The sequence below is a fragment of the Phodopus roborovskii genome, unplaced genomic scaffold, assembly GCF_943737965.1.
Source record: "Phodopus roborovskii unplaced genomic scaffold, PHOROB, whole genome shotgun sequence".
Lineage (NCBI taxonomy): Eukaryota > Metazoa > Chordata > Mammalia > Rodentia > Cricetidae > Phodopus > Phodopus roborovskii.
Genome location: NW_026126433.1, coordinates 47,631,623 through 47,648,866, shown reverse-complemented (window position 1 = coordinate 47,648,866; position 17,244 = coordinate 47,631,623). Strand labels below are relative to the sequence as shown.

Here is a 17,244-nt window from a genome sequence, read left to right as displayed (position 1 = left end):
CTCTGGTATCCCAGATTGACTTTGAGCTCTTTATGTGTGGCCAAAGATGACATACATACATACACACACACTTTTTTCCCTTTTTGGTATTTTGAGACAGGGTATCTTTGTTTAGCCTTGGCTGTCCTGGAAACAGCTCTGTACACTGGGCTGGTCTGGAACTCAGAGATCTGCCTGCCTCTGCCTCTCGAGTGGTAGGATTAAAGGCAGGAACCATCACTGCCTGGCTGACCGAATTCTTGATCATCTTGACTGCATCTCCCAAGTATTGTAATTATAGGTATGAATCATCAGACCAGCTTAGGCACAATCTACATAGGATAGCCCCTATGTAGAAAATAAATTCTACTTCTACCTAAAAGTTTAGAGAACATGTTTTTAATTACAGAGAAAAATAGCAACACTTTTTTTGAGATGGGATCTGTCTGACTATGCAGCCCAAGGTGGCCTGGACTTTACTATGTAGCCCTGGCTGGCTTTCAACTCTTGATAATTCTGTCCTCAGTCTTCCAAGAGCTAGGACTACAAGTGTGTAGACAATTCAGTGTGTCTGAAATAACAGGAAGAGAATCAAAAGTGCATAATTTAGCTGGACGTCCCTCTCATCGTTCACTAAGGGATCTCCAAGCTGATGGACCAGATCTGAGGCGAGCCAGGCTCAAGTCCTTCCTGTAAGAGGCCTGTCTTTACAGTAAGTCTAGGGTAAACTTCCATGCAATTCTAAGGGTTATTCAAGGGTCACTAGTAAAGACGCTGAGACATGCACAAGGCCCATTCTGTATGCAGTGCAGTTCGGCAAGGAGCAGTACAGTAAGCCTGCTCCTCAGGCCTTGCACTTACTGGGTATGGAAGAGACAAAAGAAACGGTCTGGCCTCGCCCTTGCGGAACTTGAAAGTCTGATTGGCAAGGCAGGACTTGTAAAAATTAAACCGCAATTAATTGGAGGAAAAACAAAACAAAACAACAACAACAAAAATACCTCTAACAACCGCTTATTTGTGCTCTGCAGAGCAGCAGTGGAAACTTGAAGGAGTTTGAAAGCAAGAGCCGGAGGGGCAGACAAAAAAAGACAAACTAAGATGGAAGAAAGGAGGGTGTCCTCCAGTGGGAAATGCCAGGTGACGACCGAAGGCGGGTGGAGGAGAGACTCCTCGGGGCCACAGGGGCAGACCGCCAGGGGAGCGCGGCCACCGAAGAGCCGGAAGGGCCGGTGACCGCCGCGGCCAGTCGGTTTAACCGAAAGGTGGCTTCCTCTGCCTCCATTTGCGCGCCAGGGCCCAGCGCGGAGGTCGCACCATGGGGGCGGGGCGGAGCCTGCGCGCGCAGCCGCCCCAGCGAGCCTCGCCTCGGCAGGGGGCGGGGCGCTTATATTACGTGCGCGGCGCCGCCCCTGCGAGAGGACGTTGCGTGCTCGCTCGCGCCAGGCGAGTCTCCGCGTCTTGCCTCGCGAACTCGGTGAAAGGAATTGGCGCCGTTCGACACCAGGCGGGTCCGCTCTGCAGCACTCAGCCATCTCCAGCCGCAGCCGCCGCCCGGGCCGACCAGCAGCCGCCGCCACAGGCCGAGGGAGCCAGCAGCCAGCGGTGAACCGGGGCCCTCACGATGAGTTCTTCGCCTGTTAATGTCAAGAAGCTGAAGGTGTCGGAGCTGAAGGAGGAGCTCAAGAAGCGGCGCCTCTCCGACAAGGGCCTCAAGGCCGATCTCATGGATCGACTCCAGGCCGCTCTGGACAACGAAGCAGGCGGCCGCCCCGCCATGGAGCCCGGGAACGGCAGCCTCGACATGGGTGGCGATGCGGCCGGGCGCTCGGGAACGGGCCTCGAGCAGGAGGCCGCGACCGGCGCCGAAGACGACGAGGAGGAGGAGGGCATCGCCGCTCTGGACGGCGACCAGATGGAGCTGGGCGAGGAGAACGGGGCGGCGGGGGCGGCTGACGCGGGAGCCATGGAGGAAGAGGAGGCGGCGTCGGAAGACGAGAACGGCGACGACCAGGGCTTCCAGGAGGGGGAGGACGAGCTCGGCGACGAGGAGGAGGGCGCGGGCGACGAGAACGGCCACGGGGAGCAGCAGTCCCAACCGCCGGCGGCGGCCCAGCAGGCCCCGCAGCAGCGCGGGGCTGGCAAGGAGGCCGCGGCCAAGACCAGCGGCCCCACCTCGCTCTTCGCGGTGACGGTGGCGCCGCCCGGGGCGAGGCAGGGCCAACAACAGGCGGGAGGTAAGAAGGCGGAAGGCGGCGGGGGAGTGCTGCGGTGTAAGTGCGCGCGGCCCTAGGCCCGCGTGGGGACCGTGCCCCAGGCCGGCCGGGTCCCCCGGGGGCGAGCGCCGCGGGAGGGGGGGCGGGGAAGCCCGGGGACGCCGAGAGGATCGGCTGGCCGTGCCGGCGGCGCCACCATTATGTATGTCGGGCGCCGGGGGGAGCTGCAGCTGCCGCGGTGGGGGGAGGAGGAGCCGCGGCGGGCGGGAGCGCCGGCCGCTGGAGCGCTGCGTGCGCGCGGTTCGGGCACATGTCTGGGGGGGGAGGGGAAGGTCCCGGGGCGGGCGGGCTTTGGCGGCTCGGCGCCGCGGTATTGTGCAAGGAGCGCAGGGGCTCGGTGTGACGTCACTTCCGGCGGGAGGCGCCGGGCGCGGGGAGTGGGGCGGAAGCTCAGTACAATGCGGCGGCGGGGCACGCGGGCTCGGGTGGGGGATGGGAGGTGGGCCCACGCTATTTCCCCCCCCCTCGCGCGAGCGCGCGTCGCCACGCACGTGGACCCGGGCGGCGGCGCGCGGTTTTATTCCTTAAATGTATTAGTGGAAGGCTATCTTAGGCTGACAAAATTAGTAGCGTCTTTTGCACTGCGTCACTATGTTCAGTTCCAGGCGCATGTATATATTTTTCTAGGTTCACGTTCGTTCCGTGGGTTAAAAAGTCTCATAACCGGCCGAGAGGCACTGGCGGCGCACGCCTTTAATCCCAGCACTGGGGAGGCAGAGGCAGGAGGATCTCTGGGTTCGAAGCCAGCCTGGTCTAAGAGCGAATTCCAGGACAGGCTTCAAAGCAATACAGAGAAACCCTGATTGGGAAAAACTTTAAAAAAAAAATTAAGTCAGAACCAGTTTCGGAAGAAAACACAGCACTTGAGGCTCGGGACAGAAAATAGTACTTTTCTCTATAATTTAGTTTATGGCCTGATGGCTTAAGGCGGTGTTCTGTGTCCTTATAGGAGATGGCAAAACAGAACAGAAAGGAGGAGATAAAAAGAGAGGCGTTAAAAGACCTCGAGAAGATCATGGCCGAGGATATTTTGAGTACATTGAAGAAAACAAGTACAGCAGGTAGAGGATCCTAACCTAGTTTTTGGTTTTTGTTACCCATTCTTTATGCATGGTTGGGAAAGCTTTATCAGGAGACAATTCTGTCTTTCAGAGCCAAGTCTCCTCAGCCACCTGTTGAAGAAGAAGACGAACACTTCGATGACACAGTGGTTTGTCTTGATACTTGTAAGTGAAGCGAACTTTCCCGCTCTTTTGCTCAAATATTTAAGTGCAGTGCTATCTTGGTTTTTAACTATTAGGAAAAGTTGTGTTTATCTTGAAGTGGAGAAAACCTGTTAGAGACTTTTAAATCAGAAAGACAATAGCTCATGTTGAGTTTTTAATATTTAGCACCACTTCGGTTGTATTGGTGTTTTTTCTATCAAGCTCTACTAACTTGTAATATTTCTATGGCATGGAAGTTCCCAGTACTTACAGGGATGTAAAACTAATACCGATTTTTGTTCAGCTTTCAAAAACTTTTTTTAAAAAAAAAACCTGCCTGTAACTTGTCCTTAGATAGGTAATATAATTAAAACAGAGCTATTTGGGCTTAGGTGAATACTTACTAATGATTTTCCCATTAGTGCACAAGTATGTTCCCCATTCTAAGGATTGTAATATTACCTTTTCAATAACTGCTCTTTTGTTCTCAATTCCAGTTCAGTAGCTGCTGCTTTAACATAAGTTGATTTCTTCCAAAGACCTGGGGCAGCAGCAGTGGGCTATCTGAGCCACTAGCTTTCTTCAGCAGCGAATGGTATCAATGGCAGCGCTGTAAATATGCTACATTACCCAGTTGGGTTGCAATTTAGTATGAGGAAGTATTGCAAACCATTAAATGGGCTTTAGCTGTCAGATTTGTATTTTAATCCTTTCAAAAAAAATTTACTAGTTTAGCATTTGATAAAGGTTGTATAATGCTTGGTGTGAGCAAAACCAAAATAAGTGCTTGAAAAAGGGTTTCACATGGTGGAAAGGGTTAAAAACTTGGATTCCCTTGTTTCCTTATACAAATTTTGTTCAGAGTCCTGAGAGTTAAATGTAAAACTTGACTGATTTCTAACTGCATACCTTTTACAGTCAGTTAAGTCTTGAAAGAGAAAGGAGAAAACAGCTAAGGTTTGGAAGTGGTTTTTTTTTTCTCTGAAGTGTAAAAAACTTCGGAATTTACAAGTTGCTTCAGCCATGGTTGAAAAAGAATTTTAATTCTATCAGCAGTTAGGAATATTATGAACAAAGCTTGAGAATTCCAAACTGCAGATGCATTCAATAAAAATCAACAGTGTTCTCTAATGTTATTTGTCAAGTGAATTCTAAGAAGCTGCATAAGGAGCTCTGGTGACCTAAAGATAGCTAGATTAAATACTGGATTTGTATAATCCAGGCAGTAGTTAATTCCTAGATGTGATACCTTACCAGGATGGTAAAACAGACCTGAAAGGCAGGCTACACATGAATACTTCAGACTGCCAGGTTTGTTGGTTGAGCTGGCTTACAAGTTTTCAGACGTGAGTTAAGGTTCTGGAATCCTGATGTTGTTCTACAAAGTACAGGATCAGTAGCTCACTTAAAATTTATTTGGTGGTGGCTTCCTTCAGTTGTTATTGCCTGTCACTGGTAAATTCTACCTGGTTCTGGCATGCTTCACTTTGATTTCCTGCTGTCCTCTACTGCTTGCCTCTAAATCAAGGTAAAGAGCAGAGCAGGTATGTATTGATATTGCATTGTCTCCATCATTTTACATACTTAAATAACTTCAAACTGTTGTATTAATTGGCAGTTGACATTTTAGTACATGATTAAGACTGCCTTGGTGGGAGTGGGGATCGAGGAGAGTTAAGTAGGAACAAGCGCATGATACAAAGACAATTCTCGGCAGTAATAAGGTGAAAAACTCCTAAATTTTCTCTACATAGCTGAAATACATTGGATGTCAAAAATAATTTGGCATTTGATATAATTTCAGATAACTGTGATCTGCATTTTAAAATATCAAGAGACCGCCTCAGTGCTTCTTCCCTTACTATGGAGAGTTTTGCTTTTCTTTGGGCTGGAGGAAGAGCATCTTATGGTGTGTCAAAAGGCAAAGTCTGTTTTGAGATGAAGGTAAATGGAATTTTTTGTGGCTTCTCAGGAATTTATATTGATTGGTACTAGTCACAGGAACGTCTTAAGTTTTCTAGGAAGTAAGAGGGTCTCAGGAGACTTTGTTTGCCATTAAAAATTTTTGATACCAGAATATAGAAAGCAAGGTCACTTATAGGGTATTCCTTTAACTCTACATTAATTTGTTAGTGCCTTGTATCAACTATTAGTTGTGACTGGGGGAATGTGATGGGCTAAAGGTCAAATACTTTAATAAAAAGTATAGCAAAGGAATAAATTGGGCCCAAAGCCCAAACAAAATAAGTTAGGGTTTAAGGGATTGTCTTGTCTTTTTTGTCTTTTACAGCTTAATCATGTAATTTTGATTTTTTTTTTTTTTTTTTTTTTTTTTTAAGGTAACAGAGAAGATCCCAGTAAGGCATTTGTACACAAAAGATATTGATATACATGAGGTTCGGATTGGCTGGTCACTAACTACAAGTGGAATGTTGCTTGGTAAGTTTACTTACATTGAGTAATGTGAAAGCATAAATGTTTAGGGTCTGATGACAGTATTGAAAGCTAGAGCTAGAACGTATTATGAACCCTGACCTGATTTTTTTTTTTATCCATTCAGTGTTACTATAGACTTACTTCTTGTTCTGTAGCTAAAATAGACTACTTTTGACATGTAAATTGTTAAATTAATGTGTATATCCTACTAGATTCCAAGTCATTTAACCATTTGGGATAAAGGCAGATCTTGTCGGATTGTTAGGTTATATGCTCACCAGTTATTTTTTAATTTTTAATTAATTTTACATATCAACCAGTCATCATCTCCCCCCCCCTCCTCCACCCTCTTTCCATTCCTCAGGGTAAGGTCTCCCATGGGAAGTCAACTAAGCCTGGCATATGGAGTTGAGGCAGGACAAAGTCCCTAGCCACCCCAATGAATTTTTTTTAAGCATATATTTTAAATAGGGCCTTTAGGACTGCTATTTTTCCCCCCTTTTAGGTGAAGAAGAATTTTCTTACGGGTATTCTTTGAAAGGAATAAAGACATGCAACTGCGAAACAGAAGACTATGGAGAGAAGTTTGATGAAAATGATGTGATTACATGTTTTGCTGTAAGTTAAACTTACTGTAAATGTCTGTAGCTGTGTATATATGTAAGAAATTCTATCAGAGTGATTAAATTTGTGTATGGAGGGACTTCGGAAAGGAGGCTCAGTGGGTAAGTTCTGAGGTGTTGGGTATTCAAGTTTGGATAGCTTGCACCCATACAAAGTCAGCACAGTAGCAGGCATCTAATTTGAGTTTGGGTGGGAGTGGAAAAGGAACAGCCAGTATAGCTGAAGCCTCCAGCTCTAGGTTTAGTGACAGGAGTACACCGGACATGGAACCCTGGCCATGCAAACAAAAGCAGTTAAAATGGGGGAAAGACACATTTCAAGATCACTGACATTTTGTTAATAACCATTACTTCTTAGCAGTTAGCTTAATTTAACATGTTAACTGCAGGGTAACAAATTTAGAGAGTTGACAAGTTTAGAGAGCTCTCAATAGTTTCAAGCTGGTTTTTTAAAATTCTGTTGAATAGAACTTTGAAACTGATGAAGTTGAACTCTCCTATGCGAAGAATGGACAAGATCTTGGTGTTGCCTTCAAAATCAGTAAGGAAGTTCTTGCTGACCGGCCACTGTTTCCGCACGTTCTCTGCCATAACTGTGCAGTTGAATTTAATTTTGGTCAAAAGGAAAAGCCATACTTTCCAATACCTGAAGACTGTACTTTTATCCAAAATGTCCCGTTAGAGGACCGAGTTAGAGGACCAAAGGGACCTGAAGAGAAGAAGGATTGTGAAGTAAGTTGTTTTTAATGTGATGTTTTTTAGATTGTTTAATAATATTGAATAAGACATTATTGCAGACATTGAACAAGGCTAAATATGGGTGGAATATAATATTATAAATACTTACTGATGGATAATTAAGTCTGTCTCTTCCCCTCTGTCCCTCACTTTAGGTTGTAATGATGATTGGCTTGCCAGGAGCTGGAAAAACTACCTGGGTTACTAAGCACGCAGCTGAAAACCCTGGGAAATACAACATTCTTGGAACAAACACCATTATGGACAAAATGATGGTAAATAAAATTGAAATTAAAGTGTCCAGAATAGTGGGGGATAGCCCTGAGGAAGGGCACTTACTTGCCTATTTCTCACTATATGTATCTTGGCATTAATCATACTTAGCATTATATAGTAAACGGGGTCAGAAGGTATCCTAGGTTAACCTTGGCATGTGTTTCTCTTATGTCTTAGAGAATAGAATTTTGGCTAAAACAAAATGGGGTACGTAGAGTACTCTATCTGTACTAAACTATAGTGGTTGCTTTCCCATAAATTAAACTTAACAGTAATTTAAAGAACAAGGTCATAAAGGCTACTCTTTGTAGTAATGAAAGGATGCAATTTGAGTTTGTAAGAATGGTACCTGGTACACTGTATGTAGTGCAAAGCTTTTAAAGTATACAAAGTAAAAGAAAAAAATTTTGATAGGTTGCAGGTTTTAAGAAGCAAATGGCAGATACTGGAAAACTGAACACGCTGCTGCAGAGAGCTCCACAGTGTCTTGGGAAGTTTATTGAGATTGCTGCCCGAAAGAAGCGGAATTTTATTCTGGATCAGGTAAGCAATAGCTTTGAAGTTTAAGAATGTTAATTGATACGGTGTAAAATTAATGTCATTAATTCTTCACTTTTCCCTTTAAGACAAATGTGTCTGCTGCTGCCCAGAGGAGAAAAATGTGCCTGTTTGCAGGCTTCCAGCGAAAAGCTGTTGTAGTTTGCCCAAAAGATGAAGACTATAAGCAGAGGACCCAGAAGAAAGCAGAAGTAGAGGGGAAAGACTTACCGGAACACGCTGTCCTTAAAATGAAAGGCATGGAATTTTTCCTATATTACTGTCTTAAGTCTGTTTCTGTGGTTTATGCCTGAAAGTGTCTTAAAACCAGCAGCACTGTTAGGTATTACATTAATTTGGTGTAAATACAAATGTGTTTATAAAAATGTCTCTAAGCTATCTATGACCAGATACTGTAATAGGTTGAAAGAATTAAAGGTAATTCAAAGATCGTTAAGTTTAATCAATTTTTTTTCCCTATAGGAAACTTCACCCTGCCAGAGGTGGCTGAATGCTTTGATGAAATAACCTATGTTGAACTTCAGAAAGAAGAAGCCCAAAAGCTTTTGGAGCAGTACAAGGAAGAAAGCAAAAAGGCACTCCCACCAGAGAAGAAGCAAAACACTGGCTCCAAGAAGAGCAATAAAAATAAGAGTGGCAAGAACCAGTTCAACAGAGGTGGTGGTCATAGAGGACGCGGAGGGTTCAATATGCGAGGTGGCAATTTCAGAGGCGGAGGCAAGTTTTAATGTTTATCACTGAAATTTAAAAGTGAGATGAGCATCTTAGTTTCCGGTGTCAAGTAGCTAAAGAAGTTAATTTCTTAGATATAATTTTAAATTCATAGTAGGTATACAGTAGTAGTTAAAGTGTGGTATTAATTACTTGATGTTCACTGGTGCTGTATGTTGGACTGAACAAACTTTGTGTATGGCTGGACTAAATGAATTTTTCTTGTGTTTAGCTCCTGGGAATCGTGGCGGATATAATCGGAGAGGCAATATGCCGCAGAGAGGTGGCGGTGGTGGCAGTGGTGGAATCGGCTATCCATACCCCCGTGGCCCTGTTTTTCCTGGCCGAGGTGGTTACTCAAACAGAGGGAATTACAACAGAGGTGGAATGCCCAACAGAGGGAACTATAACCAGGTAATGCCTCCAAGAAATTTGCCCTAGAAAGTTGTAGGTGCTACTGACAATTTAGTTTATTGATCTTTGCTTTTCAGATACACTAACAGTACAACAATGATCAGGGAAATAAAGGGCTTCATTCAGCATTCCCCTTAAAAATGTCCAGCCTTCATTTACAGTTTTTTTTTTTTTCCCTTTCATAGAACTTCAGAGGACGAGGAAACAATCGTGGCTATAAAAATCAATCTCAGGGCTACAACCAGTGGCAGCAGGGTGTAAGTAATTTAAGTGATTATATAAATTTGTAGTTTTTATGTTTATAAGAGTCAGATGGAAGTTCTTATCTAGGGATTGAGGTGTTTAATGTACATTGTAGTCTATTATATAAATGTAACCATGGATAGGCTGGAGTTTTAACATTTTTAGATAAAAGTAATATTTACTACATATGGTGTTTTATTATATGGTTCTTTTCATTAGTTTTAATTACATAAACTAACCCAAGTTTTGTGTTTCTTTTTGTAATGTGTATTGGTAAATAATATGGGTAATTGGTAAATTAAAACTTAAGTCTCTGGTCTGATGTAGAAATTAAGTGTGACAAGTATAAATTTGTTTCCAGCATTTACTCTGAATTAGATCATTGTCATTTCCTAAAAACAATTTGAGTGGCTTATTGATGTTTTTTTTCTTTAAAAACAAAATTTTCTCTTACAGCAATTCTGGGGTCAGAAGCCATGGAGTCAGCATTATCACCAAGGATATTATTGAATACCCAAATAAAACGAACTGATACATATTTCTCCAAAACCTTCACAAGAAGTCGACTGTTTTCTTTAGTAGGCTAACTTTTTAAACATTCCACAAGAGGAAGTGCCTGCGGGTTCCTTTTTTAGAAGCTTTGTGGGTTGATTTTTTTTTTTCCTTTCTTTTTTGTACATTTTTAATTGCAGTTTTAAAGTGAATCGTAAGAGAACCTCAGCATTGTGCACGATAAGAGAATGTGTCAGTATTTCAGGGTTCTACATTTTATCTGTAAAATGTGACTTTTTTTTTATCACAACAAAAGTAAAATGTTGCTTTGTACCTGGTGTCTTTTATTAAGCATTACTCCCCCATTTCTCACAGAGAATAACAGTCGGGAGTCATTGTCACAATAAAATAGCAATGTTAGCAACCAGATTCATGGAAGGACTAAGTGGTCCTCATGAATTGCATAAGATTCTGTATTGCTCATAATACACTCCATCCTCTCTGTAAACTGGTGGGTAATAGTGGAAGGGAAATTTCTGACAAACCGGGAAGGCTATTCTTTTTTTCTGTTTAACAGTGGAATTGGAACAATTGGGAATAAAGATAAAATTTAGAACCAAGATTGAGAAGATGGAGTGTATGTAGAAGGGCTGTTAAAAATGTAAACTTGGTTGCATTATATGTGGAGGCTCAAACTTGTGAAGGTTAAATACCATAAATTTTTCCATTTGTTCTGCATTTTGATTCTGAAAAGAAAGCTGGCTTTGCCCATTTCTTATTAAAAAACTTGTTGTAAATCCAGTTGTCTAATGGGATCTATATGAAGTTAGCTATGTCTGTATGCCCTTCTCCCACAAAAATACTGTATAACTAGTGTGCTTGTAGTAGTTAACTCCACCATCTTTGTAAGCTAATGAAATTGTGAGTCACCCATTTATATCTCTTAATCATGTCAGTTCTTGAATGGGTATCTCCTTAGCCTGCTGATTTCTTTTTCTTTCTAAAGAAAGTGGGTGGAGAAATTAATTTAGACGTTTGTTTGCAATAAAAAGAATTCATTTTACTCTTGTTTGGGATTCTCGCCATCAAGGTTCAAAATCCCTTTATACTACAACTCCCAAGAGGAGAAATTTTAAGTGTGTGCTTTCTGGACAGCTTATTCTTTTACTCTGTAGTTGGAACATTTAGGTTTTAAAAACTTAAATGTATATTGATGATTTATAATACATAAAGCTGAATTTGTCCCTTCCCCTCCCCCCCCCAAACGGCTTTTAACATTTATGAGGGGCAAAGGTACTGGCTGGGAGAAGTTAATGCTCAGTTGATCATGCTTAAAACTGAATGGCTGTCCTCACCTGATTATATACATTTATATTACATGAAACTTTGGGAACAGATGCTTTTAGAAGCCATCATGCAAGCCAGTCATTGATTTCACTACTACACAATGCTGCTAACTTAACTAGATATGTGATAACATTAGATCCCCTAATTGTAATTTTATTGGGTTTGCACAGAACACTTAAATCTAAAGGAGCCTCACTGTGAAGTGAGGAATCAGGAGTCAAAGTGTAGAACTAAAATTAGAATTTAGTCTAGTGTGCCAGTGTTCTTAGCCTTAGCCTGCTTCTGGTAAGTTCAGGTTTCTAGATTGCTGATTGCTGTAGGGTTTTGGTGAGGTATTTTAAATCACGTTTTTTTAAAATAATGAGTTTATTTATAGTAGTTTCAGATTGACAGGTTGATATAGAAATAACATTAAAAGGTAGTGTCTTGGCATTTTAATGTTAGCTATCATTGGTATGAATAACTGCCGCATTTACATTATTAGAACTATATACTCCTAACCTGGGGACAATTCAAATTTTTAATTCTGACTAATCAGTGTTGTTAATCCTGATATTTTAGTTTGTGCCTTTAAAAAAAATCTTGTAGAGACTTAGCACTAGAGAGTACAAACAGGAAAAAGGGATCAACAAAGTAGCACTTGATATATGTCTCAAAAAAATTGGAAAGGGAAAAGTGCTTTCTGGAAGTAATCACTATTAGTTAAATCTATGCTTGCAAATTCTCTAGTAATTGAGTAAGTAAATGCATACAAAAATGAAAAAATTACTTGCTTTTTAAAAATATTGATGAAATCAGACCTGAAGGAAAGAATTGACTTAAAAACATACTCAGTGGTAAGCAAAATTAAAACATTGGTTTGAAACAAAATGTTGACCAGAAAGAAAACAGGATTGCTTTTAGTTCAAGACTTGCTTTCTCAGTCAAGCTGGGCACAACAACAAAGGCCTGTTATCTACAGAAGGGCAGAAAAATTAGCACAAGCCTGAGAGCTACATTACATGTTTCATAGTGGAACCCTTTAAAGATCCTTCCCTCAGAAAATGTTTCTGTAGAGACAGTTAATGAAATTCAGTGCCTGGTCGTGGTTGTAGATAATAGAGTACTTAGCAATACTTAAAGGTAACATCATTTGGTCAATGCTAATATTTAGGAAAATGCTGATTAATAACAAAATGAAGTTTCTGATCCAAGTAGATATTACAGACTTTGCCTGTGACTAAGAAGGCTTATGACTAATTATAAGCAATTTCTAGATTTATTCTAGAAAATACAGTATTTTTAACCTTTGTGATGAGTGTAGTCTGACTTTCCTATAAATTTGCTCATTAATTCAAGTCTAATAGACTAGACTGTACAAAAGACTGATAGCTTTTTAGGTAGTATGCAATTGGTTAAAAACCTAGTTGTGTGTACATCAGTGTGGATACATTTGATATTTTTTTTAAAAGAAATAATAGAATAAGTTTTAAAACCTGTAAATTCCTTTTTATATAAATGTTTTTATTGAAGTGAACAGTGTGTGTAGCAGATTACACTCCAGTATTCATTCAGTTGTATTCCCTAGAAAGATGACAAATTCACCTAAACCTGTTTAGGGGTAAAATTTTATAACATAGTTTGAATCTTTTTTTTTTCCCCTATATTAAATATTCTGATAACTGGCTATTTGGAAACTGCTTAGTTGTAACTTGAGTGATTAGGCCAAAACATTGAAGAACCCTTTGTGTCTAGTGGTAACCTACCCATTGAGGGCATAATTAGGCCATGGTAACTTGAAAGGACTTAGTATAAGTCACAAATCAGTGGTAACCTACCCATTGAGGGCATAATTAGGCCATGGTAACTTGAAAGGACTTAGTATAAGTCACAAATCTTGGAATAACTAGCTTTGTGGCTTGTCTACAACTCAGTTGCTATCTTTAAAAACAAACAAGAACTAGTTAAATTGCTTTCCCCGGGCAACCTTTTCTGTGTATGATTTTGTAGTTTGACAATTGAGCTGAGAGGTAGATGCAACGTTTTCTTCAACTAGTAGCTATAAAGATGGGAAGCCTTTTTTGAGTTTTTAGTCCCTAGTGTTTTTATTATTTGTTGTTGTGGGTACATACTTGTAAGAAACAAGTATTCAAGGAACTCATGTTAGAGTGTTGTCTTTGTTACTAACATTATTTTTTGCCAAAGACCTTGGAAGTTCGGTAGTGATCTGTATAATGCTGATTGAAGCAGTATACACATCCTTTGAGTATTACTGTAGAGTAGTAGTTAGAACCGGGGAATCTTCAAGTATCTCTCTCACTAAGTATATGCTAGTTTATTTGTAAACACATGGGTCAGACTCATGCCAAACAGCAGGTTGAAAGAATGTTAAAATGACATGTGATTGAACATTAAAATGCCCTAGAATTTCACAATTTTTAAGATGGAATTCAGAAGATTAGGCAATACTTAGAAAATGAAACATGCGAATGCCAGTAGTATCAAAGAATAAGTGATAGGCCCAGTATTCTGTTACCAGGATACTAGTTTACAGTAGCCTATCTGCCAAAATACAAGCAAGGGACAGTTATGTATGCCAAAGTTTATTATATACTTGTAGCAAAAGAAGGCAATCTGGGTGGAGAGATTCCTTTTAACCAAAGCTGATCCAGCATACATGAGCTTGTTAGATTCAGTGTCATTAATGACAGTTTAAGGTACTATGTATTCCGGAAAACTAGAAAGGTTCCAGTCATTTCTTTGAACTGGATACCTTGTATGGTAGTGACATAATGCCATGTTCAAGGAATATGGAATTTACTTGGGTTTGAGTAAGCTAACAGCTGAACACTTGTTTGTTCTGCTTTCCTTTGATCATCCCCTTGGGTGACACAGAAAATAGTTTACCCACTTTAAAAAAACATCCTACACCTGCACACCTAAAAGTTTTTACTGACCAAAAAAATTGGAGCCATAGACAAAAACTTGTGAAGAATTCAAGTATTAAAAGCATATCTAGCTAGATAAAATAGTTTGTCAACTAAGCTAGTTGTCAACCTAACTAAGCTAGTTGAGGTGGGAGAATCATCAAGTAACAAAGGTTCCAGCATTTTCTTGAAGCTTCGTGATAAAGCCAATGTGTTGATTTAAATTTCATCTCCTTTTTCTTAGTCTGTCCATGTGACTGTGCTGTGTGAAGAGTAACAGGGGCCCAACTAAATGTGTTCCAGTGATTCTAATAGGTATTCAAATTAATTGCTGCTTGTATGTTTATCAGTTATGCTAGGTTTCCAGGATCAACTTACACAAAGCCATTGGCAACTAAGTGGACAGGACAGCTCTAAGTTTTCCTAATTTTGCCTTTTATATTAGAAGTAAAATGTTTAACAATCGATAATTTTTGTGTAAGTTTACAGGAATACATTTAAAGAACCAAGTCTTGGCACATTACCTTCAGAGGCCTATTTATTGCAAAACAGTGACCCTTAGGGCGCTTTCTGCCCTTGTTTACCACATTTTGTCTTTCTGTGTTGGCACTAATACCAGCTTCAGAAAATTTGGGAAATAGGCTGTGGTCTATTTGGAGTAATGAAGTGATAGTACATTCCTGGAAGTCTAAACTTAAGAAGATGCTAAAGTTAAAGGGAAACTTGGTTGGTTGTGTCTCCCCTGGGGCATCTACTAAATACAATAATATCTGGGTGAAATCAATGAGGGAACTTGATTTCAGTTTTGATAGGGGTTTATGTAGTAAATATAGCTGTACCCTCGAAAGGCAACCTAATGGCTTCCAATGAGTAGGCAGCCAAGGGTGTATGACCATTGTTCATTTGAGGGGGAAAAAAGGTGCAGGAAAACTATTAAATAGGCTTTAAGTTACATTGAAAATGAATGTTTTCACATGGTATAGAAGCATTTATAGTACATGAAGATTAGTCTTCCAGTGCTATGTCATAAGCAAGTGTTTGGAAATATGGTAAAGGTTACATTGTTGTATACTTAAGTGAACAATAGAAATATTTATCTAACCAGGTGCTAGCCTCATTTTGCCAATATCTTCCCCATTAGAAACTGGAAGGCTATACTAAAATGGTCGAGAAACACTCATTTGCAGCCACATGTGCTTAGCCAGTACTTGGGGAGGCTGAGACAGAATTATCCTGTCTCATTGAAAATTTCCTAAGTTGTTTCTTGTTGCAACAGCTTTGTTTTCTCAAAGATGAAAACATTTAAAAATTAAACTTAAGATGTATAAAAAATACCAGTATTTGGGTGGTAGTAGTGGATACTGGCTATATTTGATCTGATACAATTACTAGACCATTAAGGTGCTTCAAAATTCTAGAGGACCGGTCTAAGTCAGAATTATAGAAACTGTTTAATTTTCCTATTAACTAAGGTCTGCATACCCAAAGAATAGTGTATATTTAACATGACTTTTAAAGGGGTGCTTTGACACCTATCACAGATTTTTATCTAGGAATAGAAGGATTCAAACCCTATTTGATCTTTAGCTCTTTGCTGAAAAGTGCATAAACAGGAATCCTGAATTTATTATATAGACCTCCGCATTATATAATCGAAGCAAAGGGAAACAAACCACCGATGGAGTTAGAGGTACGTAGACTAAAAAGATGCTTGCAAATCAAATACTGGTTTTAGCATAGTTGAGATTTATTGTTGCCAAATTCAGTCAATAAGTCACAAGTCCAGGAAAAAAAGCTGTTCTATTAAATCTCCTGAGGTCCTTTTTATTAAGATGGAAAATCAAGGAATCAGAGGGAGGGGTTGAGGGAGGGGGGCAAAGGAATACAGCCTAGCATTGGTAGATGAACTATCAAAAACTTTAAAACTACTAACACTACAATTCTATTTTAATCAGCTATTTAGCTGGTACCTACTGCTATATCACCTAGTATGAAATTTCGGGATTATCGGAACAATGAAGGAAGCAGTGTGCACAGAGGGCATTGAAGGTAGGTTGAGTTTAAAATTGGCAATTTTAAAGTTGAGGTTGATAGCCTAGACCTTTGCTAGTAAATACACAACAATGGCTCTCAATTATGCCTGACCTTTTGGGAAGCCTAGGTGTGGTGTGGCACATAGGCTGTGACCAAATGAAAGCTACCTACAGGAGATGCACACACAACTTCTAAGGAAAATAAAAAGTTAGCAAAGGTTTCTGACAAGCATGGAGATTCTGGTATGCATGAGGCTCAGCTGTCATTGTTTGGATGTGATGACAGTAGGTTGAATTAAGCTGGCATAGTAGTAATTCATACCCGGAATACAAATACTGGGATGCTTGCAGTGAGACTGTACAAGATTAGAAACTGTTCATGGAAGTATATGTAATGGCATGCTCCAGGCAAGTCTAGGAAACTAAATGCTTTGTGATTCTTTTTATCCAGTTGTGCTCCTATGAAACTGAACTCTGTAAGTAGCAGAAGAATACTGGAAATGTTACCAGCCAAGAAAGCTTTCACGGTAAGATATAATTGTGGTATGATAAAGCTGAAAGAACTTTAATCAACAACTACACTGCCCATATTTTGTTAGAATACTACTAGATTGACCATCTAACTATTGACAAACTTCTATCAATGGCTAAGTTCTGAGGTAACTACCAGCTAAAAACTTAGTACATGTTTATGAAACCATCATTGACTGGTAGTTAACACAAGTCTGCACCCTGGCCTTCATGGTGATCAAAAGGAAAACAATCTTCATATCAAGGATAGGTGTTCGGGTACAACTTCTCCTACAATCTGGCTCATTTATTTCATTGCATTCAACATATAAGGCTTCAAGCTTCTTTTTTTGGGGGGTGGGTGGGTGTTGGGCATGGCAGTGGCACACTGGCTTCTAAGACCAGAGGTTTTCATGCAAGTGACAGTACAACTCAACACTTAATTTTTTTTTTTTTTTTTTTAATTGTGCAAAGTATACATTTGCGATTGATCCGAA

General features: G+C 40.5%; 1 protein-coding gene across 1 annotated transcript; it reads left to right on the top strand.

Moving 5' to 3' along the window:
- Positions 1 to 1,456: 1,456 nt before the first annotated feature.
- On the top strand, positions 1,457 to 11,014 carry Hnrnpu (heterogeneous nuclear ribonucleoprotein U). The gene is made up of 14 exons (XM_051186393.1): positions 1,457 to 2,216; positions 3,205 to 3,316; positions 3,408 to 3,481; positions 5,265 to 5,404; positions 5,800 to 5,899; positions 6,402 to 6,514; positions 6,988 to 7,251; positions 7,413 to 7,532; positions 7,948 to 8,076; positions 8,160 to 8,328; positions 8,554 to 8,808; positions 9,035 to 9,216; positions 9,402 to 9,473; positions 9,916 to 11,014. Exons 1-14 carry the CDS (start codon positions 1,604 to 1,606, stop codon positions 9,967 to 9,969), a joined length of 2,397 nt encoding a protein of 798 aa, XP_051042350.1. The 5' UTR covers positions 1,457 to 1,603; the 3' UTR covers positions 9,970 to 11,014.
- The last annotated feature ends 6,230 nt before the right edge of the window (positions 11,015 to 17,244 follow it).